The 23,396-nt window shown below is 39.7% G+C and overlaps 13 protein-coding genes across 19 annotated transcripts; 4 read left to right on the top strand and 9 right to left on the bottom strand.

The window, feature by feature from the left end:
* Nucleotides 1-16: 16 nt before the first annotated feature.
* Nucleotides 17-4,469, top strand: LOC135140697 (SANT and BTB domain regulator of class switch recombination). Its single transcript, XM_064071345.1, has 8 exons — nucleotides 17-198; nucleotides 248-386; nucleotides 434-598; nucleotides 647-734; nucleotides 1,079-1,615; nucleotides 1,676-2,480; nucleotides 2,766-2,967; nucleotides 4,322-4,469. The coding sequence occupies exons 1-8, from the start codon at nucleotides 79-81 to the stop codon at nucleotides 4,438-4,440; spliced, it is 2,175 nt and encodes a 724-aa protein (XP_063927415.1). The 5' UTR covers nucleotides 17-78; the 3' UTR covers nucleotides 4,441-4,469.
* Nucleotides 2,985-4,294, bottom strand: LOC135140699 (zinc finger Y-chromosomal protein-like). Its single transcript, XM_064071349.1, has 2 exons — nucleotides 4,214-4,294; nucleotides 2,985-4,166 (listed from the first exon to the last, which is right to left on the bottom strand). The coding sequence occupies exon 2, from the start codon at nucleotides 4,075-4,077 to the stop codon at nucleotides 3,040-3,042; it is 1,038 nt and encodes a 345-aa protein (XP_063927419.1). The 5' UTR covers nucleotides 4,078-4,166; nucleotides 4,214-4,294; the 3' UTR covers nucleotides 2,985-3,039.
* LOC135140698 (zinc finger protein 711-like) lies at nucleotides 4,455-6,211 on the bottom strand. Of its 3 annotated transcripts, none has more exons than XM_064071346.1 (3): nucleotides 6,134-6,211; nucleotides 5,910-6,087; nucleotides 4,455-5,850 (listed from the first exon to the last, which is right to left on the bottom strand). In XM_064071346.1, the coding sequence occupies exon 3, from the start codon at nucleotides 5,758-5,760 to the stop codon at nucleotides 4,486-4,488; it is 1,275 nt and encodes a 424-aa protein (XP_063927416.1). In that variant the 5' UTR covers nucleotides 5,761-5,850; nucleotides 5,910-6,087; nucleotides 6,134-6,211; the 3' UTR covers nucleotides 4,455-4,485. The 3 variants fall into 3 exon arrangements, with proteins under 3 accessions (XP_063927416.1, XP_063927417.1, XP_063927418.1); XM_064071347.1 differs by having other exon boundaries at nucleotides 5,910-6,081; nucleotides 6,134-6,201; XM_064071348.1 differs by lacking the exon at nucleotides 6,134-6,211 and having other exon boundaries at nucleotides 5,914-6,068.
* An 83-nt stretch (nucleotides 6,212-6,294) lies between these two features.
* On the top strand, nucleotides 6,295-7,401 carry LOC135140326 (zinc finger Y-chromosomal protein-like). Its single transcript, XM_064070817.1, has 2 exons — nucleotides 6,295-6,978; nucleotides 7,057-7,401. Exons 1-2 carry the CDS (start codon nucleotides 6,295-6,297, stop codon nucleotides 7,399-7,401), a joined length of 1,029 nt encoding a protein of 342 aa, XP_063926887.1.
* LOC135140324 (zinc finger X-chromosomal protein-like) lies at nucleotides 6,643-8,703 on the top strand. Its single transcript, XM_064070816.1, has 2 exons — nucleotides 6,643-7,600; nucleotides 7,653-8,703. The coding sequence occupies exon 2, from the start codon at nucleotides 7,663-7,665 to the stop codon at nucleotides 8,701-8,703; it is 1,041 nt and encodes a 346-aa protein (XP_063926886.1). The 5' UTR covers nucleotides 6,643-7,600; nucleotides 7,653-7,662.
* A 174-nt stretch (nucleotides 8,704-8,877) lies between these two features.
* LOC135140718 (zinc finger Y-chromosomal protein-like) lies at nucleotides 8,878-10,381 on the bottom strand. Its single transcript, XM_064071378.1, has 2 exons — nucleotides 10,290-10,381; nucleotides 8,878-10,236 (listed from the first exon to the last, which is right to left on the bottom strand). The coding sequence occupies exon 2, from the start codon at nucleotides 10,224-10,226 to the stop codon at nucleotides 9,003-9,005; it is 1,224 nt and encodes a 407-aa protein (XP_063927448.1). The 5' UTR covers nucleotides 10,227-10,236; nucleotides 10,290-10,381; the 3' UTR covers nucleotides 8,878-9,002.
* A 251-nt stretch (nucleotides 10,382-10,632) lies between these two features.
* LOC135140323 (zinc finger protein 64-like) lies at nucleotides 10,633-11,646 on the bottom strand. The gene has a single exon (XM_064070815.1). The coding sequence runs from the start codon at nucleotides 11,644-11,646 to the stop codon at nucleotides 10,633-10,635; it is 1,014 nt and encodes a 337-aa protein (XP_063926885.1).
* LOC135140717 (zinc finger Y-chromosomal protein-like) lies at nucleotides 11,569-13,308 on the bottom strand. Of its 2 annotated transcripts, none has more exons than XM_064071377.1 (3): nucleotides 13,221-13,308; nucleotides 11,705-13,159; nucleotides 11,569-11,652 (listed from the first exon to the last, which is right to left on the bottom strand). In XM_064071377.1, exon 2 carries the CDS (start codon nucleotides 13,149-13,151, stop codon nucleotides 11,799-11,801), a length of 1,353 nt encoding a protein of 450 aa, XP_063927447.1. In that variant the 5' UTR covers nucleotides 13,152-13,159; nucleotides 13,221-13,308; the 3' UTR covers nucleotides 11,569-11,652; nucleotides 11,705-11,798. The 2 variants fall into 2 exon arrangements, with proteins under 2 accessions (XP_063927447.1, XP_063927446.1); XM_064071376.1 differs by having other exon boundaries at nucleotides 13,216-13,290.
* A 113-nt stretch (nucleotides 13,309-13,421) lies between these two features.
* On the bottom strand, nucleotides 13,422-15,165 carry LOC135140715 (zinc finger autosomal protein-like). Its single transcript, XM_064071374.1, has 2 exons — nucleotides 14,987-15,165; nucleotides 13,422-14,936 (listed from the first exon to the last, which is right to left on the bottom strand). The coding sequence occupies exon 2, from the start codon at nucleotides 14,925-14,927 to the stop codon at nucleotides 13,521-13,523; it is 1,407 nt and encodes a 468-aa protein (XP_063927444.1). The 5' UTR covers nucleotides 14,928-14,936; nucleotides 14,987-15,165; the 3' UTR covers nucleotides 13,422-13,520.
* Nucleotides 15,166-15,275: 110 nt separating this feature from the next.
* LOC135140322 (zinc finger X-chromosomal protein-like) lies at nucleotides 15,276-16,827 on the bottom strand. Its single transcript, XM_064070814.1, has 2 exons — nucleotides 16,604-16,827; nucleotides 15,276-16,549 (listed from the first exon to the last, which is right to left on the bottom strand). The coding sequence occupies exon 2, from the start codon at nucleotides 16,542-16,544 to the stop codon at nucleotides 15,276-15,278; it is 1,269 nt and encodes a 422-aa protein (XP_063926884.1). The 5' UTR covers nucleotides 16,545-16,549; nucleotides 16,604-16,827.
* On the top strand, nucleotides 16,386-23,353 carry LOC135140719 (zinc finger Y-chromosomal protein-like). 2 transcript variants are annotated; one of them, XM_064071381.1, is made up of 2 exons: nucleotides 16,386-16,576; nucleotides 22,265-23,353. In XM_064071381.1, exon 2 carries the CDS (start codon nucleotides 22,274-22,276, stop codon nucleotides 23,198-23,200), a length of 927 nt encoding a protein of 308 aa, XP_063927451.1. In that variant the 5' UTR covers nucleotides 16,386-16,576; nucleotides 22,265-22,273; the 3' UTR covers nucleotides 23,201-23,353. The 2 variants fall into 2 exon arrangements, with proteins under 2 accessions (XP_063927451.1, XP_063927449.1); XM_064071379.1 differs by lacking the exon at nucleotides 16,386-16,576 and adding an exon at nucleotides 21,935-22,208.
* LOC135140716 (uncharacterized) lies at nucleotides 16,917-18,663 on the bottom strand. Its single transcript, XM_064071375.1, has 3 exons — nucleotides 18,194-18,663; nucleotides 17,877-18,145; nucleotides 16,917-17,825 (listed from the first exon to the last, which is right to left on the bottom strand). The coding sequence occupies exons 1-3, from the start codon at nucleotides 18,462-18,464 to the stop codon at nucleotides 16,983-16,985; spliced, it is 1,383 nt and encodes a 460-aa protein (XP_063927445.1). The 5' UTR covers nucleotides 18,465-18,663; the 3' UTR covers nucleotides 16,917-16,982.
* Nucleotides 19,063-22,650, bottom strand: LOC135140714 (uncharacterized). 3 transcript variants are annotated; one of them, XM_064071371.1, is made up of 6 exons: nucleotides 22,564-22,650; nucleotides 21,531-21,572; nucleotides 21,321-21,448; nucleotides 21,125-21,266; nucleotides 20,014-20,983; nucleotides 19,063-19,757 (listed from the first exon to the last, which is right to left on the bottom strand). In XM_064071371.1, the coding sequence occupies exons 1-6, from the start codon at nucleotides 22,581-22,583 to the stop codon at nucleotides 19,161-19,163; spliced, it is 1,899 nt and encodes a 632-aa protein (XP_063927441.1). In that variant the 5' UTR covers nucleotides 22,584-22,650; the 3' UTR covers nucleotides 19,063-19,160. The 3 variants fall into 3 exon arrangements, with proteins under 3 accessions (XP_063927441.1, XP_063927440.1, XP_063927443.1); XM_064071370.1 differs by lacking the exon at nucleotides 22,564-22,650 and having other exon boundaries at nucleotides 19,064-19,757; nucleotides 21,531-21,789; XM_064071373.1 differs by lacking the exons at nucleotides 21,531-21,572; nucleotides 22,564-22,650 and having other exon boundaries at nucleotides 19,066-19,757; nucleotides 21,125-21,320; nucleotides 21,374-21,448.
* Nucleotides 23,354-23,396: the final 43 nt, after the last annotated feature.

Genomic DNA, 23,396 nt, shown 5'->3' with positions numbered 1-23,396 from the left:
TGTTTGTTTGGTCAATATTTTGAATCCGTGTTGAGTTCTTTGAAATCCATTAGTTAATTAATTAAAGGGAAATTAATAATGGAAAAAGGCACAGAAGGAGAAAAGGGGTCTGTTGTGACCGTGACGTCAAAGCAGTCGTCGAATTGCTCCGAAATTACCATTAAAGAGTTCTTGGATTTTCTTCGGACTGCGTATCAGGTAAATCGAGGTTTGAAAAATCGATTTTCGTTTATTTTGGCCAATTTAGCTGCAAGATAGTCTTGAAACCATGCTTTTGAACAACGGAATGACACAAGCTGTCGACTGGTTGAAATTAAAAGAGAACGATCTTGTCAAACCAAAAGAAACAGAAACAGAGCCTAAATTGAAAGCAGAGGACAAAAAAGGTATCACTAACAAAAACAGGAACAAACTTTAAATCCGAGTTTCGCAGATTTAGTGAAAAAAAAGAGCGAAGTTGGAAGTGAAGGGGATTCCATCAAAAGTAAGTTGAACGAGGTGCTGTCCGAAGGGCTCCTTGACTCAGTTTTACCCTATTTGGTCCCGAGTTCGTCTCATCCTGTTTCTAGAAGGAGCAGCGTGGGTAAAGTTCCATCAGGTAAAAAAGTGGGATTGCTTTTTTAGTAATAATTTTGAAAATGTGCAGAAAAACTAAGTCAAGCGGTTGTTTCTGCCACTTCGGTGGTAAAGAAGAAGAGTTCAGAGACTTTAAAGACTTCGCTTACGAAAACAGAGTGAGTATTGTGGGGGAAAATTGTAATCAATTTGATAATATTTAAACTCGCCGCCATGTCAATGATTGAGAGTCTCCGCTTAAAAAAGTAGTTCATCAGTTTTAATTAAATTTAACCAAAATATAATACTACAAATGCGAGAAAAATTAAAGACTTCAAACACAGAAGAACGAAGTATTGGTATAAGTCGGAACACTTCAATAGTTGGTCCACTGTGCAGAAGTTCAAACGGCGTAGGAATACAAAACAAAATTTGAACTTTTCTATTTAGGTATTTTGCGGCCGTAAGGTTTTAGTAACCAACTACCACATTCAAAAAATGTAAAAATTTTCAAAAATTCAAGCTCCGAGGTGGAGATCCACGTGTGCGACGAGGTCAAAAACATGAAAAAGGACTTTGTCTGCAACCAGAAGCTCCTCGTGGAGAAAATGGGCTACTTCGCGGAGGTCACCACCGGGCAGCGTCTGGAAGACATGGACATCTCCGTGCACTGCGACATCGGCATCTTCGAGTGGCTCATGAAATGGGTGAAAAAGGATTCGCTCCTGGAGGAAGACTGGCCCCAGCTGGACGCCCAGTGCGTCGTGCCCATCCTCGTGTCCGCCGCCTTCCTCCAGATGGAGCCTCTGCAGCACGACTGCCTCCTCTTCTGCCACCAGCACATGAACGAGATCCTCCGCACCGCCACCAACCTCTCCTGCTTGAACGACTCCATCCTGACGCGCCTCGCCGCCATGTACACCAACACGGAGGTGGAGATGATCAAGGACAGGAAGGACAAGATCCAGAGCAGGATCTATACGAAGTTGATCCAGTCGCTGGCGGAACCGTGGCCGGAGAGCGTTAGGGGCCACTGGAGCTCCGTGGCCAGAGTCTACAGGTATCGAGATGTACACCAATCGTGTATTAAGGGTTGCCTAATTACGCGTTTTATAATTAGATGTGGCAAATGCCAGCAGCTCGTGAGCCCCGCTGTGGCCCCCCAGATCCCGTGCGCCCCCTCGTGCATGCAGCTGCAGTGCGACGGGTCCATCCTCAGCCACCACGTGCGCGACCCCTCGTGGAACATCAACGACTACATCCTCAAACTTCACAAAGCGTTAAAAACCTGGCGCAAGGTGTACTGGAGGCTGTGGGGCGACGCTCATTTTCTGTATTGCACCACGTGCAAGCGCTTCTTCCCCGCCCACCAGATCGGCTGGTGCCGCCACCACCCAGATCCGCCGCAGTACTTCACGCTGGACGCCCAGAAGGCACCGCTCCCCGTAGGCAGGTATCCCTGCTGCGGCGAGCGGGCCTACCGCTTCCAGCTGCTCCAGGACTACTCCGGGTGTCAGTTCCGGGAGCACACGGTGTCGGCGAAGGACGTGCGGGACTCCGCCGTGCTGGCTCTCCTGGAGAACTACAGGCAATTGATAGAGGAGGAGCCGCCGCAGCTGATGTTCCCGGAGCGCCTGACGAGGTTGGTGGCGAGGGACCCCTCGGCCGGGGACTCCAAGAAGCTGGTGTGTAAGGAGAACTTCTGGTGGGAGGGGTTCCAGATAGTGCCGCCGAGACCCAAGCTGGGGCTGCTGACGGGGTTCGCCAACAGGCGGCTGATACAGGAGGCGGAGGCGGCGCCGGCGGCGGAAGAGTCGAGCGACGAATGCAGCGATGAGAGCTCGGGGACGACCTCGAGCGGATCGTCGTCGTCGAGCTCGACGAGGGGCAGCGCTGAGAGCAACCCGCCGCCCCCGCTTCAGAAGGTAACACGTAAAACTTCCTAAATAAAAGTTTCAAATTCGTAATTGAACTGGTGTAATTTGTTTTCAAGGTTGGTAGTTACTACAAATGTCACTGTCAAATAACAAATAAAATAAAACCCAAAATAACGAAATTTGGACAATTTCCCGTATTTCGAGCGCCGTGAGATGGTCTCCAGCTTCACACATTGTTAATAATAATTTATCGTTTGACATTTGTCGTACCAACCACAAACAAAATTCCCCAACATTTTTAAAACTACAATTTTTAATTTTTGTGTCGTCTAGGTGATCAAGCGAAAAAGGGCGAAGCGTGAAGGGCGCCTCTGGCAACATAACCTCTCGGCGAGAAGTAACCAAGACATACAAAGGGCCTACGAAGAAAACGCCATTAAAGAAATCACCACAATGTTAAATCGGCGAACCGCAACCATATCGGAAGGGATTTCCAAAAATCCGAAGGGCTTTTTGCGCAGCGCCACTCCATTAGGTACGTTTTCAGACACATTTTCAAAAACAAAAACCTTCAATTTATTCTACACTCTCTAATTTAACAACTCAATTATTTTTTCAAGTGTTTGTTGACGTGCTTCGTCAAATTCGACTTGTACTTGGACTTGTGGGGGCACTTTTCACACTCATACCATTTAGTCTCCCCCTCACCCAAATGTCGCGCATTCACGTGCCTCTTCAACACCGAATTGATTTTAGTTTTGTACTCGCACTGTTCACACTGAAACCACTTAACACACTCTTCGTCCACGTGATGTCCATTGATGTGGGTCTTCAAAGACGGCTTATACTTGCTTTTAAAAGAACACTTTTTGCATTCATACCACTGAATATCCTTTTCGTCCAAATGGTGCACGCTCGTGTGTCTTTTCAATTTCGAGTTTTCTTTAGCTCTATAGGGACACTTGTCACATTGAAACCATTTAATGTCCTCGTCGTTGGAATGCCGCGAGTTCGTGTGTTTGCTTAACGACGACGTATCTTTAGCTTTATATGGACACTCGGCGCATTCGTACCACTTAATATCGTCTTCGTTTAAATGGTGCACGTTCACGTGTCTTTTTAATTTCGAGTTTTCTTTAGTTTTGTACGGGCACACTTCACATTGGAACCATTTGATGTCTCGGTCGTCTAAATGTTGCGCGATCATGTGGCTCTTCAAGTGAGACTTCTGTTTAGCTTTGTACGGACATTTTTCACACTCGAACCATTTAATATCGTCCTCGCTCAAATGTCGAGCAATCGTGTGATTTTTTAAGTGAGATTTAGTTTTAGCTTTGTATGGGCATTTTTCACAGCGGTACCAAACCGTTTTAATCGACGGTGTGAGACTTTTTTTCTTTTTATTATTCAAACATGATGCACTATGTTGTAGCCACGTGAGGGAGAAGTAGGTTTTAAGACCACACTTTGTACAAATATACGGTCGTGGGGTGCATTCATTTTCAACACAATGTTCTTTCACGTGTTGTTTGAATACAAGAGTTAATTGTGTTTTAAAATCGCAGTCTTTGCAGTGGTAAACTTCAATGTTGCTATTCTCACAGTCAAAAGGCTGTGACTTTACAAAATATTCCAAAATTAACATCTTGATTATAACATTTTTCTGGGCAACATAACCTCAAAATTGTGTTCAATTCAGATCGATATAATGCGTGACGCGACGTTTCAGTGTACCTAAAATCATCAATTAATCCGTTTCTGGGCGATTTATATGTGCTTACGTATTTTTTGCATGAAATTTGATACTAATCGTTCAATTTTCTCACATAACCTCACTTTTCTAATACTAACGTATGCAACACACAATACACTATAATGTATTATTTCAGGTGGAATTTGGGTGCGTCTCGAAACCGAATGGAAAGAAATGTACTGTGCGTCCAACTCCCAGCAGAAGACTCGCAGCATCTTCACTGGAAAAATTCGCCCCAAACCACTGAAAATGTAATTAACCCCCAATAAACCCTCTGAATACGATTTTATTATTAAAACTTTACACTACACAATGTCTAGCACTGACGTGTCTGTTTAAAGCTACTTTATACTTAGTTTTAAAAGGACACTTTGCACACTCATACCAAACAATATCTTCGCCTTCCAAGTGATGAGAGTTTATGTGCAATTTTAAATTCCCGTTCGTTTTAGCTTTGTACTGGCAGTGCTCGCACTGAAACCACTTAATGTCCTTTTCGTCCAAATGCTGCGAAATTATGTGCAGCTTTAAATGGCCACTTCTTTTAGCTTTATATGGGCATTTGTCGCACTCGTACCACATGGTACTCCGTTCGTCTAAATGCTTAGCATTCGTGTGCTCTTTCAACCTAGAACTGTTTTTAGCTTTATATGGGCACTTGTTGCACTTGTACCATTTAATATCTTGCTCCCCTAGATGCAAGTTGCTTATGTGCTTTTTCAAGCTCTCTTTCTCCTTAGCTTTATATGGGCATTTGTCGCACGGAAACCACGTAATCTCCTGTTCTTTTAAATGTCGCGCGTTGACGTGCTTATGTAAAGCAAACTTTTGTTTAGCTTTATATGGACACTGTTTACATTCGTACCACTTTATAGTGTGTGTGTCAGAATGGTGAATGTTGGTGTGACATTTCAAGTGCACTTTTTGTTTAGCTTTGTATGGACACTGGTTGCATTCAAACCATTTAATCTCTTGTTCATTTAAGTGTCGAGCAATTATGTGGTTTTTCAAATGCAACCTCACTTTAGTTTTAAATGGACACTTTTCACATCTGCACCATTTTATATAGTGTTCGTCTAGATGAAGCGCGTTTATGTGTCTCGTTAGCTTTGAATTTTCTTTAGCTTTGTATGGGCACTGGTTGCATTGGTACCATTTAATGTCATTCTCGTCTAAATGCCGCGCTATTGTGTGTCGTTTCAACGTTGACTTCTTTTTAGCTTTGTATGGGCATTGTTGACACTCATGCCAAATATTATTGTCTTGTTGATTTGTCAAACATGTTGTGGCATGTCGAAGCCACCTTATTGAAAAATTCGTTTCAAAGGAACACTGTTCACAAATATAGTTTTTTATGGTGTAGTTGTTTTTATTTCCTTGCTTGCTGTGGTCTTGGAGGTGTTGTTTAAACACAAGTGTTAGTTTGGTTTGGAAGGAACAGTCCGTACAAGAATAAATTTCAATGTTGCTGGTTTCACAGTTGAATTTTTGTAAAGATGAGTGGCGTCTGACGTGGATGTTTTTTGTACGAGAGAGGTTAGCAACTAGTTTATGAGAATATTCTAGTATGGACATCTCAGTGGTTTTTAGGTAACTTGAAGTGTTTCTTTGCTTATTGTTTTGATGAATAATTGTGCCACAGGTGGGTTTCGCTCACTTCTTAACCTAAACATATTTATTACGTTTGTTGGACACCTAAAACAAATTGTGTGTGTTTTTCTTACTTACGGTGTTTAATTATAGTTGCTGTAATAGAAAAGGGACAAAATCACTCTGAAATTATCCAGTTTCGTTTTCTTAGCTAATAAAATGGAGGAAATATTTTTGATGTGTTTATATGAATTGTGTGTTGCCTATGTTGCACGCAGTTTTTGAGGTTATGTTGTCAACATCTATCTAAAACTGCAATTTCTTTTTAAATTTTAGACAATATAAACAAAAATGTCACCCCGGTGGTCTCACGAACGGTCTTCAACTACGTTTCTTCTAAAATATCCGCGATTTTGAATTGAAGTTTGAGGTTATGTTTCGAAAAAACAGGTACGAAAATTTCCACAAACAATATTGTTAGTTGTAAAAAAAATTATAAATGACTGTAGACAACCCGCGATGTCAATTCTGGAGCCGTCAGAGACACTTCCTGACAATCTAAAATCACCCAAAAATGAAGTTCGAAGCCACTTTTCTTCGTTGCGACATTTCAACTGTGAAAGCGCACCCGTGGAAACTTACCGCTGCAAAGACTGCAACTTCCAAACACAATTAACCCTTCTCCTCAAACAACACATTGATGACCATAAAAACAACCACCAAGAAAATCTACACCCCATCCAAAAATATATTTGTGGAAAGTGCCCCTTTGAAACCCACTTCTCTCTAACGTGGTTCCAACACACTACAGCATGCCCCAAAAATCGAAAAAATACCCAAAAACCCGAAATAGTGTGGTACCAGTGTGAAAAATGCTCGTACCGAGGCAAAGAAAAGCGCTACTTAAAAAACCACACACTTGTCCGCCACTCCATCGATCAAAACATCAAGTGGCACCAATGTCACCAGTGCCCCTACAAAACCAAGCACCGAGACCGCTTAAAAACTCACATAATCGCCCACCATTTGGCCGAGCGCGATATTAAATGGCACCAATGCCAGAAATGCCCGTACAAAGCTAAACTTAAAGCGACTTTGAAAGATCATGTCACTGCCCGCCATTTGGACGAAAGCAACATTAAATGGCACGAATGCGACAAGTGCCCGTTCAAAACCAAAAGAAGCTCGAATTTAAAGCAACACGTGAATTCGCGCCATTTGCTTGGGATGGATATTAAATGGTACGAGTGTGACAAGTGTCCGTATAAAGCTAAACAGTAGCATGGTTTGAAGAGTCACGTGATTACGCACCATTTGGACGTGGGGGATATTAAATGGTACGAGTGCCAGAAGTGTCCGTACAAAGCTAAATTGAAGACGACTTTGAAGGACCACGTGGTGGCGCGACATCTGGACGAGGAAAATATTAAGTGGTACGGGTGTGAAAAGTGTCCTTTTAAAACTAAAACTAAATCGAATTTGAAACAGCACGTAAATGCGCGACATTTAAATGAGAAGGATGTGAAGTGGTATGAATGCAAAGAGTGTCCCTATAGAGCTAAGCAACGGACTAATTTGCAGACTCACGTAAAAGCACGCCATTCAGATAAACAAGAAAACAAATAATTGTATTGTGTGTTGCATATGCACAACTTTGAGGTTATGTTTTTTCAAACAAGATTTTAAAATTTTTGATAAAATTTAAGAGATTGTGGCACAATTCTTGTCACAGCACTTTCGCACGACTTAATTCACCCATTTGAGTTACCACTACTCTTAATCGCTGAATCGAAACCAAATGTATTGATCCAAATATAATTTTGAGGTTAGGTAAGCCAAACCAAATGCTCCAATGTTCTAACAAAAGCGTAATTTAGCCAAACCAGGATGTCGATTCTGGAATACTCGTCCCCCACATCATTTTTTCTCAACGTGAACCATTTTAATTGTATGACCACCTCTATTGAAATTTACTTCTGCAAAGACTGCAACTTCAGCACCGAATTGACAATTTTGTTCAAAAAACACGCAAAAAGACATAAAAACCCATCAAATGAAGACTACACCACCATCCAAAAATATATTTGTGAAAAGTGTGGGTTTAAAACGCACTTCTCACTTGTGTGGTTGAAACACAGCCAAAATTGTTTGAAAAACAAAAAGACGTGGTATAAGTGTGACCAGTGCAAGAACCAATACCGATACGAAACCGGTTTGAGGAGGCACAAAGCCTCAAAACACTCAATCCATGAAATAATTTGGTACGAATGTGAAAACTGCCCATACAAAGCTAAAGAAAAACGCTATTTAAAAAGACACATAAACTCGCACCATTTTGACGATCAAAATATGGAACTGTTCAGATGCATGCTGTGTCCATATAAAGCTAAATTTAATTCGACTTTAAGATCTCACGTGATGACGCGCCATCTAACCAAGCAAAACATCAAATGGCACGAATGCCAGAAATGTCCATACAAAACTAAAAGAAGCTCCAATTTAAAGCAGCACATAAATTCGCGCCATTTGGACGGGCAGGATGTTAAATGGTACGAGTGTGACACTTGTTCATACAAAGCTAAACAGAAACGTTGCTTGAAAAGTCACATAATCACGCACCATTTGGACGAACAAGATATTAAATGGTACGAATGCCAGAAGTGTCCATACAAAGCTAAATTGAAGACGACTTTGCGGGATCACGCGATTGCGCGCCACTTGGACGAGGAAAATATCAGATGGTACAAATGCGAGAAGTGTTCGTTTAAAACCAAAGCCAAGTCCAACTTGAAACAGCACGTAAATGCGCGCCATTTGGACGAAAAAGACATTAAATGGTATGAATGCAAAGAGTGTCCGTACAAAGCTAAACAGCGCGCTAATTTGAGGAGCCACGTAAAAGCACGGCATTTGAATAAATTAAATTAAACTCATTAAAGTGTTGTTTTATTTAATGTGTATTGTGTGTTGCATATGTTTGGGTCAATTTTGAGGTTATGTTTTCGAACTTTTAATTTCAACGAAATTAATTAAGTGTGTGAATTAAATTTATTTATTTTAAAGATTCGTGAACGGTGTGTTTAAAACAAATAAATACCCGAATTAAATAACAAAATAAACTTTATTATCACAAGTGTCAATATCAAACATAACCTCACTTTTTATTTTTATTTTAATTATTACCCTCATTACGTCTTAAAATTGGATAAAAAATGGAAAAGTGAGTTCTAGTTGCTTTCTTGTTTGTCCAGATGCCGCGCTACCACATGTCTTTTTAAATTACAGCGATATTTAGCTCTGTATGGACACTCTTTGCACTCATACCATTCGACATTCTGCCCATTCGAATGCAGCGAATTCACGTGTTGCTTTAAATTGCCTTTTTGCTTGGATCTGTACGAGCACTGCTGGCATTCGTACCACTTGACTTCCAGTTCGTCCAAATGGTGCGTATTTACGTGTCTTTTCAAATGCGAATTCTGTTTAGCTTTATACGGACACTGTCCACACTCGTACCATTTAAGCACCTCATCGTCCACATGCTGCGTATTCTCGTGCATTTTCAAATGACTTTTGTACTTAGTTTTGTACGGACACTGCTTACATTCATGCCACTTGACGACTTTCCCGTGGAAATGGTGCGCGCTCACGTGACTCTTCAAACCGCAGCTATGCTTAGCTTTAAACGGGCACTTGTCGCATTCGTACCACTTAATCTCACGCTCGTCCAAATGGTGCGTAATCACGTGACTTTTCAAATAGTGTTTGTATTTAGCTTTATACGGGCATTTGTCACATTCATACCATTTACCATCCTGCTCGTGGCGCGCATTGACGTGCTGCTTTAAATTCGAACTGGTCTTGGTTCGGAATTGGCACTTTTGGCATTCGTACCATTTAATGTTTTCCTCGTCTAGGTGATGCGCGATTACGTGGACTTTCAAAGTCGATTTTAGTTTAGCTTTGTATGGACATTTCTGGCACTCGTGCCATTTAATATCGTGGTCGTCCAAGTGGTGCGTGATTATGTGGGTTTTGAGCCGCTCTCGGTGCTTAGTTCTGTAGGTGCACTGCTCGCATTCGTACCACTTGATGTCTTGGTCGTTGAAATGGTGGACGATTGTGTGATTTCCCAAGTGACGCTTTTCTTTGCCTCGGTATGAACACGAGTCACACTGATGCCAAATTATTTCGTCTTGGTTGGTTTTCAAGACATTTTTCGAACATTGTGTGGTGTGTTGAAGCCACGTCAGCGAGAAGTGGGTTTCGAAAGAGCATTTTCCACAAGTGTACTTTTTGGTTGGATTTTTTTGGTTGCTGTGTTGTTTGAAAAGAACGGCTAAGTCTGTTTGGAAGTTGCAGTGTTTGCAGAAATAGTTTTCCAGGGATGCGTCTTCGCAGTTAAAATGGGGCAACGAAGAGAGGTGGTTTGAGTATTCCAGAATTGACATCTCGGTGTGCCTGCAGTCATTACGGGTTTGTTAAGGCTGAACAGAATTGTTGGATCTTCATACCAGATAACATTAGGCAAATTTTCATTTTTTACATAACCTCAAAATTTGCGTTTTGTGTTATCCACAATGTATTTTGTTTGCGTAAATCCCTCAGTTATCGTTTTGTGAGACCAAATAAAGCACTATTTTTGCTTACATTCATCTAAAATTGGTAGAAATGTCTTATAACTGTTTCGAAAAACATAACCTCTAAAAATGGAAACGTTGGCTGTATTAAGGGTTGCATAGCTGTTATGTGACGATGTATGCAACACACAATACCCGATTTCGTTGACAAAAGAAATAATTCGAAAAATGCAGTGGAAACGAATTTAAACACTTGATTTTCGCACTTTTTACTACCCTATTTATTTGAATGTCGAAATTTTACATGTCGAAGCAAACAACTGTTTGTTTTGGTTTTATATGGACACTTTTCACACTCGTACCATTTGACATCTAGTCCTTCCAGATGTAAGGCATTCACGTGTATTTTCAAATTCGAACTAGATTTAGCTTTAAACGGGCACCTGTCGCATTCGAACCACACAATATTCTTTATATGCGAATGTTGCGTTTTCACGTGTCTGGTCAAATCCACATTTCGCTTACTTTTATAAGAGCATTTAACACATTCGTACCATTTAACACTTTCTTTATCTAAATGCTTAAATTTTATGTGCGCTTTTAACCCCGGCTTACGTTTAGCTTTAAATTGGCACTTTTCGCATTCATACCACTTGATGTCCTTGTCGCTCAAATGAAGCACTTTAACGTGACTCTTCAAAACATACTTTTCCTTAGCTTTATAGTCACACTTGTCGCACTCAAACCACTTTATACTTTGTTCATCCAAATGCCGATTCATTTCATGTCGCTTTAAATAACACTGGTGTTTAGCTTTATACGAACACTGTGCACAGTGGTACCAAATTCGTTCGTCGTCGTTCAAATGTTTCGAGATTTTGTGCATCCTCAAAGAGTATTTTCGTTTTAACTTTTGGCTGCACTGGTCGCACTCGTACCACCGATTTGTCGAATTTTTTGAACATTGAATTGTGTGGTGAAGCCACTTCAAAGCAAAATGTGTCTCAAACTTGCATTTGTCACAAAAATAGTTCCGAACGGTGTCGGATTCTTGGATGTGGCGGTGCTCTCGAAGGTGTTGTTTGAATAAAAGGGTTAATTTTGTTCCGAAAGTGCAGTCCTTGCAGTGGAAAATTTCAATGTTTTCGCAGTTGAAATGTTGCAAGGGGGCTTGGTGGCGCCTTACGTGGTTCACCATCAGGAAAGACGACGTCGTGGAGAAGGGACAGAGGTTGCAACGAGGGGGCATTTTCATGGGGGCGAACTTGTCGGAGTATTCCAGAAACGACATTTCAGGCTACCGAAAGTATTAATTAATTCCATTCGAATAAAACTAACCCTTTTCTTACCTAATATACGTCGTAAAACATGTTTATTTACAAAATACACGTCGGATGACATAACCTCAAAATACACAACATATGCAACACACAATACACGTATTTATAAATGCAGCTTTTTCAAGTGTCTCCGCAAAAGTCGCTCACTTTTAGCCTTATAGGGGCAATTTCGGCACTCAAACCGAACTTTTTCATGTTGCGCATTCACATGCCGTTTCAAATTATCGTTCCGTCGGGCTTTATAAGGGCACTTTTTACATTCATACCACTTAATATCTTTCACATCCAAATGGAGTTTCGTGTGCTGGTTTAAATTACTGGTGGTTTTAGCTTTATACGGGCACTTGTCACACCCGTACCACTTAACATCTTTGTCGTCCAAATGTTGCGCATTCATGTGACTTTTCAAATAATCGTTTCTTCGGGCTTTGTATGGGCACTTTCCGCATTCGTACCACTTGATCTCCTCTTTACCCAAATGGTGCAACTTCACGTGTTGCCTTAAGCTACTATGGGCTTTAGCTTTGTATGTACACTTCTCACACCTGTACCATCTGACGTCCTTTTCGCTCAAATGGTGCACGTTTATGTGTGACTTTAAAGTCGATTTTTGTTTAGCTTTGTATGGACATTTGTCACAAGCGTACCATTTAACGTCGTCTCCTTCCGCGTGAAACGCAATCGTGTGGTTTTTCAAGCCTGAACCCGTCTTGGTTTTAAAAGGGCACTCTTTACATCGGTACCACTTGATACTGTCTTCATCCAAGTGCTTAATTTTCACGTGTCGGGTTAAATCGTAGCGAATCTTAGATTTGTAGGTACATTTTTCGCACTTATGCCACTGGATCACTCCGTCGTCCACATGAAGCAAACTCGTGTGTCTTTTTAACGTTGATTTATCGTTGCTTTTGTACACACACTTTGTGCAGTAGTACCAACACACCTCGTTGCCTTTCGTGTGTTTTCTTATTTTGTGCATTTTTAACGACTCTTTGTGCTTGGATTTGAAGTCGCACTCGTCGCAGTCGTGCCACACATTCTCGTCCAGGTGTCTACAATTCGCGTGTCGCTTTAAATCGGATTTTTTTTTAGTTTTGTAGTCGCATTTTCTGCACCGATACAAATTTGTTGTGTGTTCGTCCACATGGACTAAAGTGTGTTGTTTTAACTTTGAGACGTATTTAGTTTGAAAGTCGCACTGGTCGCAACTGTACCACGTGAAAATTTCGCTTTTTGAGCATTTTATAGTATGTTGAAGCCATTTTATAGCGAAGTGAGTTTCAAAGTTGCAGTTTTGGCACACGTAGAGTTTCACGGCGAACTCGTTTGCAAAGTTTTTCAGGCTGTGGCGCTCTCCGAAGTGTTTTTTGAGGAGAAGGGTGAGTTCCGTTTGGAAGTTACAATCTTTACAGGAGAAAACCTCAATGTCGGAGTTTTCACAGTTGAAAGGTTGCATTGGTCCGTCTAAATTAATGACTGAGAGTTAGTTTTATTTGACTAATAAATAGGCATTGTCTCACCTTACACTAAGGTAAAATGGTTAAAAATTGTGGCCCCAGTTGTAATCGACAACAATATTAGGATCAATTTTTTTTTAATAGATTGCTTTTTTTACACTATTGGGTCACACTTCTTGTGTATTTGTACCTCGCGAGTCCAATTAAACACTTGAAAATTTAATAAATGGTTATAAATTCTTTATTGACGATAAAGTACATAACCTCAAATTTTGTAGTAGTGTATGCAACACACAATACACTTAACTCTAAAACCAACTACAATTTGCTTTATTTTTATTCGTCCCGATTTCGAATACTGGGTGTATTTATGTTACGTTCGTTTCGTTCAAATGGTGCACGTTTATGTGTCTATTCAAATCGCACTTCCTTTTAGCTTTGTACGAACACTTGTCACACTGAAGCCACTTGACATCCACCTGCCCTGAATGCTGCACATCAATGTGTTTCTTCAAATTGGACTTATCCTTACACTTATACGAACACTCTTTGCACCCATACCATTTAACATCCTGTCCGGTTAAATGCTGGGTGTTCATGTGCCGCCTCAATGGCGACCTCCACTTAGCTTTATACGGACACTTTTCACACTGAAACCAGATTATATCCTGTTCGTCCAAATGTTGCGAATTTATGTGCTCATTTAGCAACGCTCTGTGTTTAGTTACAAACGAACACTTTGAGCACCGACACCATTTAATGTCTTTTTCGTCCAAATGGTGCGAAATTACGTGACGGTTTAACTGTCTTTTGGCTTTAGCTTTATACGGACACTTGTCACACTCGAACCATTTAATATCCTGCTCGCTCGAATGGAGGGCGTAAATGTGTTGCTTTAAGCTAGAGCTTGTTCTAGTTTTGAACGAACAACTGTGACACTCGTGCCATTTAATATCGTCGTTGGAGTGATGAGCGAGCATGTGGCTTTTCAAAAGCGACCGCAGTTTAGCTTTAAATGGGCACTTTTCACATTTGCGCCACTTCGAATCGGGGTCATTTCGGTGAGTTTTCATGTGTCGGGTTAGAGTGTAGTTTTCTTTAGCTTGATAAGGACATTGTTGGCATTGATAACGCAGCGGTTTGGAATTTTTGTCTTCGGTGTCTTTTTTAGAGGGGTCTGGGTGGCGCGTATAGAAGTGTCTTTTTAATGTGAATTTTTCTTTAGCTTTGTAGGGGCACTTTTCACATTGGTACCATTTAATGGCGCTTTCGTCTAAATGTCGAGCGATTATGTGTCTTTTAAAGTTTGAACTGTCTTTGGTTTGGTACGGGCATTTTTGGCACTGATAGCGCAAATGGGTTAAATTTTGATTACCACTGTCTTTGTTTTTAATAGTCTGTTCTTCATTCTTTGTCCGGCATTTCGAAGAATGTTGAAGATATTTAATAGCAAAATGGGTTTCAAAGCCACAGTTTTTACAAACGTAGTTTTGAATTGTGTATTTGTTATCTTCTTGGTGCTCTTTTTTAACGAAATGGTGTTCTTGAAAGTGCTGTTTGAACAATAGGGAGAATTCAGTTTGAAAAAAACAGTCCTTGCAGGAGTAAATTTCGATGCTGCTAGTTTCACAGTTGAATTGTTTCATGGGTAACTGGTGGCGTCTGACGTGGTTCATCATGAGGTAGAACGACGTTGTGAAGAACGGACAAACACTACATCGATGGACATTTTTAAAGCTCATTGCAATTTTTGAGGAATATTCCAGAGCGGACATCGTGGATTCCTTGAAACAAATGCAATTATACAGTACGAAGCATATTGTGGCTTTCTCACCCAACACGATTAAAAAAAAATCTTCACAAACATAACCTCAAAATTTTTGTAAACCTGGAAAACAAAACGGTGCACGAATCGACGCTTCTGTTAACTAAAATTCGCCAGTTTTTGTCGTTTTAAGTGTAAAAACGAATAGAAAATGTTGCAAATGCAACAATAGTTGACACACATAACCTCACTTTTTGAATGACAGGCATATGCAACACACAATGCACCTATGATAATCCGTTGAGTATGCAACACACATTACGACAATAAAATTTCCAACAATTTTATTTATTTATTTTTATTGACAAATTATCTTCAGCGTTTCTGTCGAATGTCGCGCATTTAAATGCCTCTTCAAATGCGACTTTCTCTTAGTCTTGTACGCACACCTGTCACACTGAAACCACTTCATCTCCTCTTCGTCCAAATGGTGAAACTTGACATGTTGCTTCAAATTCGAGTTCTGTTTGCTTTTAAACGGGCACTTGTTACATTCGTACCACTTTATGTCCTTCGCGGTGAAATGTCGCGCGTCCTTGTGTTTATTCAGTCGCGACTTCTCCTTAGCTTTATACGGGCACTTTTCACACAGGAACCATTTAATATCCTGTTCGTTCAAATGCTGCGTGTTGACGTGCCGCTTCAAATGCGACCTCGTTTTAGCTTTATATGGACACTTATCACACTGAAACCAGTTAATATCGCGTTCATCCAAATGCTGCGAATTTGTGTGTGCATTTAGCGACGACGTGTGTTTTGTAATGAAGGGACACTTCGCACATTCGTACCATTTGATGTCTTTTTCGTCCAAATGGTGCGAAATCACGTGACGATTCAGCTGCCCTTTTTGTTTAGCTTTGTATGAACACTTGTCGCATTCGAACCACTTAATGTCTTGGTCGTTGGAATGGACGCCGTAGATGTGTTGCTTTAAATTAAAGCTTTTTTTGGTTTTGAACGGGCACTCATCACACTCGTACCATTTAATATCTCGCTCGTTTAAGTGGTGAGCGATCACGTGGTTTTTTAAAGTCGAGTTTAACTTAGCTTTAAACGGGCACTTTTCACATTTGCACCATTTAATGGCGTGCTCGTCTAGATGGCGCGAATTTATGTGTCTTTTCAGTTTGGAATTTTCTTTAGCTTTGTAGGGGCACTGGTTGCATTTGTACCATTTAATGGCGCTTTCATCCAGGTGTCGGGCAATTGTGTGTCTTTTTAAGCTGAAACTTTCTTTGGTTTTGTACGGACATTGTTGGCACTGGTACCGAAGCTGGGTTAAATTTGTCTCTTCAATGTCTTTGTTTTTCACGGTTCGTTTTTCTTGTTTCGTCAGACAAGCTAAAGAGTGTTGGAGCCATGTTACGGCAAAGTGGGTTTCAAAGACACATTTTTCACAAACGTAGTTTCTCATGGTGAATTTTTCGTGGTGCTCTGTTTTAATGGAGTGGTGCTCTTGGAAGTGTTGTTTGAACAGAACTGACATTTTTGTTTGGAAAAAACAGTCCTTGCAGGAATAAAATTCAATTTGCCCAGTTTCACAGTTGAAAGGTTCAAGATTTGACATCTTGGCTAAATCAAACCACTGGTTAGTACAATGTGAGTATAATTTGAGGGCTTTCTCACCCACTATTACGGGACTTCGTTGCTAAAAAATGTTTACCCTCGACATAACCTCAAACTTTGTTGGCAGCTCGCAAGCGAAAATCTATCCACGAGTCGACGATTTTGTTACACCCAAATGCATTAATTAAGTCTTTGTGTCTTTTAATGCCCAAACATTGTTAGAAAATGTGTTATTTTGATAACCACATAACCTCACTTTTGGTTATTTGAACATATGCAACCCACAATACACCATTGGTTGCTGTGTCTATGCAACCCACAATACACGCCCCAAAAATTCCAATTTGTACTACAAAGTCCAACAACACACCTATGAAACAACATTAGGGACTTTTTATTTTAGCCAACTATAACTACAAACTCAACTTCAAAACCAACCCTATTTCACCCTTTTCGTGGAGTCCATCAGCTCCGGACACGTGTAATTCACCAAAAAGCAGCATATTTTCCAGAAAACGTTCAGCTGCTTAACGCTGGTGACAGAATTGGGGAAAGTACCCTTCAAAATTTTAAACCCTTTAACAAACCCCAGTATTTTTTGCACGTGCGTTTGTAAATCACTGAAGTGGCTCGGTTTTCCCACTGGTTCTTGTTTCGTCGAGTTTCCGTTGTTCGGTTTGTCCACTTTGGTTTCGCTCCAACTCTTGATGATTTGCTCGTTGGTGACGTACGACGCAAACAAATCCGACGCTTTGATGACGAGCCCGTTCGAGTTTAGTTCGATCAGAGCCCTCGCCCGACCGTACGTTTTTTCCGCTTTAGTTTTATTGTCTTTGGAAGTTTCGAAAAAGGTTTCGTAGCACTCCACAATGACTTTGTGGGTGTTTTTGTCGTAGTTGAACTCGCAGTTGGTGACTAGGACGTCGGTGAGGAGTTTGATCCAGAACATCCAGATTTTGAGAACCGTGGTGAGGGATATATTGAAGCGATACGCTAAGTCGTTGTGCATTAAACCTAATCGTAGTCTACTTAAAACTAGAACTAGTTGAGGCACCATCCCGAGGTGTTGTTTGCGCACTTCTCCGGCTTCCCGTTTTCGAACTTTAAAGTACTCCGGCTCCAACATTTCCACGAATTTTTGAAAGTCGTCTCGTTTGGAAAAACCGGTGTAAAACTTGAGGAGTTGTTCATTGTCGGGGATAAGTCGCAAAGGGTAGGCCAACGTTTCTTGACTCATGTTCGTCTTCAGCAGATCGTGATTGATAACCTTGAGGCGCTGGATCTACAAAAAAAACAACATCCACATTTTTGTTTTTATAGTTTATACACAAACCTCGGCTCTACAGTTTTCGATTATTTTTAGTGTTTTCTTGCTATCCGTCTCCCGTTCCTCGATACACATTTCATACTCATCCTTCAAAAATTGTATGTATTCCAAATTCACCGCATAGTTGTGATCCACATGCTTCGTCGGCCTCTTCGGCGCCATCAACTTCTTCTGCTTGCTCAAGTCAATCATGTTCACTTCCATCACCGGCGGAAAAATTTCCTCGTGATCCACAATTATGTCTTCGCTGCTATACAGCGACTTGAAATTCAAAGCTAAAACCAAACTCTGAAAAACCGCCTCGCTCTAATTTCCACTCTTACGTTTACGCGAATAATGGCTAACTGATATTCTCAACCTCGGGAAAAAAAATACAGTGCTTGCAGTCATGTCCTTGATGCCACACAACCGATAGTGTTTTCCACAAATCACGTTCGAACGCAGTTTCCATGTCTGCTTGTTTCCGGGTTTGGTAATGTACTCGATTATGAGTTTGTGCCACATTGGCTTGATTCCGTAGAAGGCTACATGCTTCAGGTTTGTCTGGTTGGAGAGCAGAGAACAGTTCGGAATGCAGCACCTCATGGACTTCATTGCACCAAATTGGGCTAAAGCATGGCGCTAAACTAAAAAACACGAAACGTTAAAGGGCAAGGTGGACACAAACGACGCTTCAGAGGAAAATTTGCCCAGAAATGGGGTTGTTGTTTTGTGTTTGACAGGAATAGGTTACGTTATTTTAGTACGTTTTTGGCCGGTAGATGTCCTCGCGACTAACTGGTTCCGTGGAAACAAAAATCGTGATTGTGGCGCCATCTGTGCCAACGTAATGGAAATGTTTGTCTTCTTATTGTTGGTTGCATATATATACACAATCTCTATAATTCTTTACTAAATTTTTTAAACACGTTCACTTATGAGCTGACTATTGTGATTGTGGAAAACTTGATTCGTAACAAAAAAATTTAATCAGTTAAAAACATAACCTCAAAAATTGACTCAAAGTTCCGCACTAATTTGGCTTCTTCAATTCAGATTAATTAATTAACCCTCTGTCAGTCTTTTCGAATCAAACTTTGCCTTACAAACTCGACAACTTCATGAAAAAACCATATTAAAACCAATTCGGGAAACATAACCTCAAAACTTGTCAATGTATGCAACCCACAATACACCAATAAAACACTCCTTTTGTAGACATGACTTCATTCTATTATAAAAATTCTGAGCTTTACATTCGTGCCAAGTTCTCCTTACTTAAATTTAATTGCCACTTATTGAAGTGTTTTCTCAAGTGGGGCACATTTCGCACTGAAACCACTTAATATCCCGTCCATCGAAATGCTGGGAATACACATGTCCGTTCAACGACGACGCGATTTTGGTTTTAAACGGGCACTCCCTACACTCGTACCATTTCACGTCCTTTTCGTCCACACTTTTCGCGCGTTTTTTCTTTATTGTGTGACAACTCATGGTATGCTTCAACCATTTCATCACAAAATGGGTTTCAAATTGACACTCTTTACAAATGTAGCTTTTGATGACGTATTTCTCATCTTCTGGGTGTTCTTTTCTGATGGTATGGCGGGCTTGAAAGTGTTGTTTTAGCGCAATTGCTAAATCCGTTTGGAAAGGGCACTTCAAACAGGAGTACAATTCAATGTTGTTGGTTTCACAGTTGAACTGTTGGAGAGATGGGTGGCCTTTCAGGTGGCTTACCATGAGGCAAAGCGACGTTGTAGAGAAGGGGCAGATTTTACAGTGACGAGTATTTTTAAAGGAAGCTCGCAGTTTTACCATAAACTTATCCAAATCGAGCGACATTGTGGGTTTTTTTCTGTAGTACGAAATCCAATCTGCTAGGAGTAAATGGGTATTTTCCTCCTAGAAATTTATTCATTAACTAATTTGTGTGCAATTTAAGACAAAATTTGGTAGAAAAAAGAGTGCGTCAACCCAGGGGCGCACGTATGGAATTTTAACTCTTAAATAAAAACCAAAAATATGTTGCATTTGTATTTTTTGACAAAATGATGACGAAAAGAAAGGAGTTAAAACTCCAACAAGTATTTCAGAAATTGGTAAAATGATTAAATGAATGTTTATTAATAAAATTTGTCAATAAAATGTTTATGTATACCTGTAAAGGTTGGCGAGTTTGCAATATTTTCTGTGCATCTGCATATGGTTCATTTGGAAATGGTAGCAGCTCAGTCGTGCTATAAATGTCGAGTAAATGGGACCGCATTTTTAGATGATGGTAGTTTTCTTTTGATGGGTCCCGGTTATTGAGTAACGATGTAGCAAACGCAATAGCGTAGACTCCGCAGTCTGTATTATTGGGTTGCTGCCTAACTCCATGAAATTTGTACTGTGGTTTGTGCGGAAATAATCGATTAAAAAAAAATTCCATTTCTGGATACAAACTCTCCCTATTTAAACTATCATATATATTAATAACATTTCCATCATAATACGTGCAAATCCAGTGGGTTATTTGATGAGGTTGTCCAGAAACACCACTTATTATTTGGATGTGTTTTCGTAAATGAGATATTGGTCGAACAAATTGTGGCAAGGCAATTAGATGAACATCAATTGGTCTGAAATTTAAGAATCGACTTGCAATTATATCTTGAAAATTATTAATATGTTCTCCGTACAATTCACCACCGCTAATAATATCTTTCTTAAAATTTGCGGTGTTTTCTTGGTGTAATTTAATGTATCTAATTGACGCTGCAGATGGCTGTACTTGTACAAAAGATGACTTATATTGTTGTGTGAATGTGGACTGTAGTTGATGAAGTTGACGAATTGGAGCATCATTAATCATATCATCGTTTTCTTGTTCATTATTCAATCCCGAAAACTGTAGTGCCTCTGCTTTCTTCCGTTCTCTATATCTTTTACATTTTTCAGCATTTTTCTTTTTCTTCAACGTAATTTTTGATGGCTCTTCTTGTTCATACTTCAATGCCGAAAACAGTGGTGCTTCTGCTTTCTTTCGTTCTCTATATCTTTTACATTTTTCAGCATTTTTCCATTTTTTCAATGCTATTTCAGGCAGCTCTTGTTCATTATCCAGTGCCAATGGATCATACTTCCTTCTGTTTTTATTAACAAGAAAAGAAAAGAAAAATCATAAACTTAAGGAAAAATGTATTTTTTATAAAGGATATTATTTTCATTAAATTATCTAATCAAAGTATTTGCAAATATATCTACAAAAAAAAATCAACATTACTTACTTCAATTTGTTGTCACTATTCTCAATTTCTGGTGGCCCACTTTCACTTCTATCCATTGTCCCAGTAATGATATCATGAAAAAAATGTAAGTTTTGACTTGGCACAGCAGTACGCTTCAAGCACGGTCTCTTAGTTGGGACACCTTTCACACATTCCAACATTATTATACACCACAACTACCGAGATAAATGTGTACCTGGTAATATAAAATCATCTTTAGTAAAATGGAGAGAACACACTGTTGCATACTTCGTTGATCGCTTTCCCATATTTAGTTTCATTATCCATGCTTCAAGTTTATCCACTTTTTCTCTCATTCCTAACCTAAAAATATAAAGACGTTAAGCCACCAAATGATTAATTGACATTATTATCAATAACCTATGTTAAATGTACCATTACTTACTCATTTGTAATGAACACAAACGATTGCTCCTTGGTCGGAAACCTGTGAAAAGACAACTCTCGATTTTTACTTTTTCTGCTGTGGCAACCAAAAACGCAACAATTTATGTTACACACACTCATTTTTACTCAATATAACCATTTTGTTGTCTTTGCTTCTTTAATATATTGTACAAACTCAGAAAAACAAGCAAAAATTAATATCCACTCGCGTACAACTTCCACACATATTACCTGTTTTAATAGTTCGTCAACTGGGCGCGAGGTGTCGCATGAAAAGTGACGTATAAATAAAAGAGACTTTTTAGTTTTTACACTGTAATCGATGTGTTCCCAAATGTGAAGTGCTGCATTTAATAAATAAATTAATAAAGCAGTATTGAACTAGAGACTTTGTTTTTCTATGAAGATTTCTTCTAACTTCAGTTTTTAAAACTGAACGATAATTAGTATTAGTGTATTGTGTGTTGCATACGCTTGTTGATCCCAAAGTGAGGTTATTTATTTTAAGACAATTTAGAATTTGCTCATTTTCTACCAATTTATTTGTTTAAAAAGAAAGCGAGTATCCATAAATGAACTTTTTTTTAACTCAACCACCGATTTATGAACAATTTTCACACAAATTGTGAGGTTATGTTGCAGAGGACAATTTTTTGATTATTGTTACATGTATTAGGTGAGAAAGCCCCAGTTTTATTTTCGCATTGTACTCAATAGTATGAATTATTTCAGGCCTACGTTATGATGCACTACGTTAAACGAAACCAAGTACCTGTGCAACATCTTAACTGTGAAATCGACAACATTGAAATTTATTCTTGTAAGGACTGTTTTTTCCAAACCGAAATTTCAATACTGTTTAAACAACACATCCAAGACCATGATTCGGTTAAGCGAGACAAAATAAGGGAGAAATACACAATTAAGACTTATATTTGTAAGAAATGTCAATTCGAAACCTATTTTGCTCTAAAGTGGTTGCACCATACTATGACATGCGTGGTAAAGAAAAAAAATCAGATAATAAATACCAAGTGCCAAAAAGCTCCATTTGAAAGTAAAGAAAAATCCATTGTGAGTGTCCAAAGCTCCATTAAATGGCACAAATGTGAAAAATGTCCATTTCAAACTAAACTCAAAGGCAACTTAAAAAGCCACATAGTCGTTCGCCATTTAAACGCAGAAGACATCAAATGGTACAAATGTGAGGAATGTCCATTCCAAACTAAGATGAAAGGCAACTTGAAACATCACGTGATCGCTCGCCACTTGAACGAAGAAGACATAAAGTGGTACAAATGTGAAAAGTGTCCATACAAAGGTAAAAGAAGCTCAAACTTAAAACAACACATTATTGCCCTCCATGCAGATGAACAAGACATTAAGTGGCACCAGTGCACAAAATGCCCGTACAGAAGCAAACACTCGGGGCATTTAGAACGTCACAAGGCCACCCATCATTTGGACGAAAAAGACGTCAAGTGGTACGAGTGTCAGGAGTGCCCGTTCAGAACTAAAAATATGTCGTCTTTGCACAGACATGTAAATTCGCTGCATTTGGATGAACGGGACATCAAGTGGTTTCAGTGCGAAGTGTGTCCATATAAAGCTAAAAGGAGGTTCCATTTGAAGAGACATGTGAGTGCGCGGCATCTGGGGGCCACATGAAACCAAAGAAAACTCTTAATACGCACCGATTATGGTGTATAAAGCTAAAAAGTGTCTTTTATGAGTGTCGCTGTATTGTGTGTTGCATACATCAATGTCAAGTTTGAGGTTATGTATCATAAGTAACATTTAAACAATATTTTAATTTTATAATGTTGTATTTTCTCAAATAAAACACGAATTTTTGTTTTAGATT

Source organism: Zophobas morio, unplaced genomic scaffold (assembly GCF_036711695.1).
Source record: "Zophobas morio isolate AGI-343-1 ecotype UQ-CSIRO unplaced genomic scaffold, CSIRO_AGI_Zmor_V1 ptg000040l, whole genome shotgun sequence".
NCBI classification, from domain to species: domain Eukaryota; kingdom Metazoa; phylum Arthropoda; class Insecta; order Coleoptera; family Tenebrionidae; genus Zophobas; species Zophobas morio.
The sequence above is the reverse complement of the archived record's forward strand: the minus strand, read 5'-3'. Positions and strand labels throughout refer to the sequence as shown.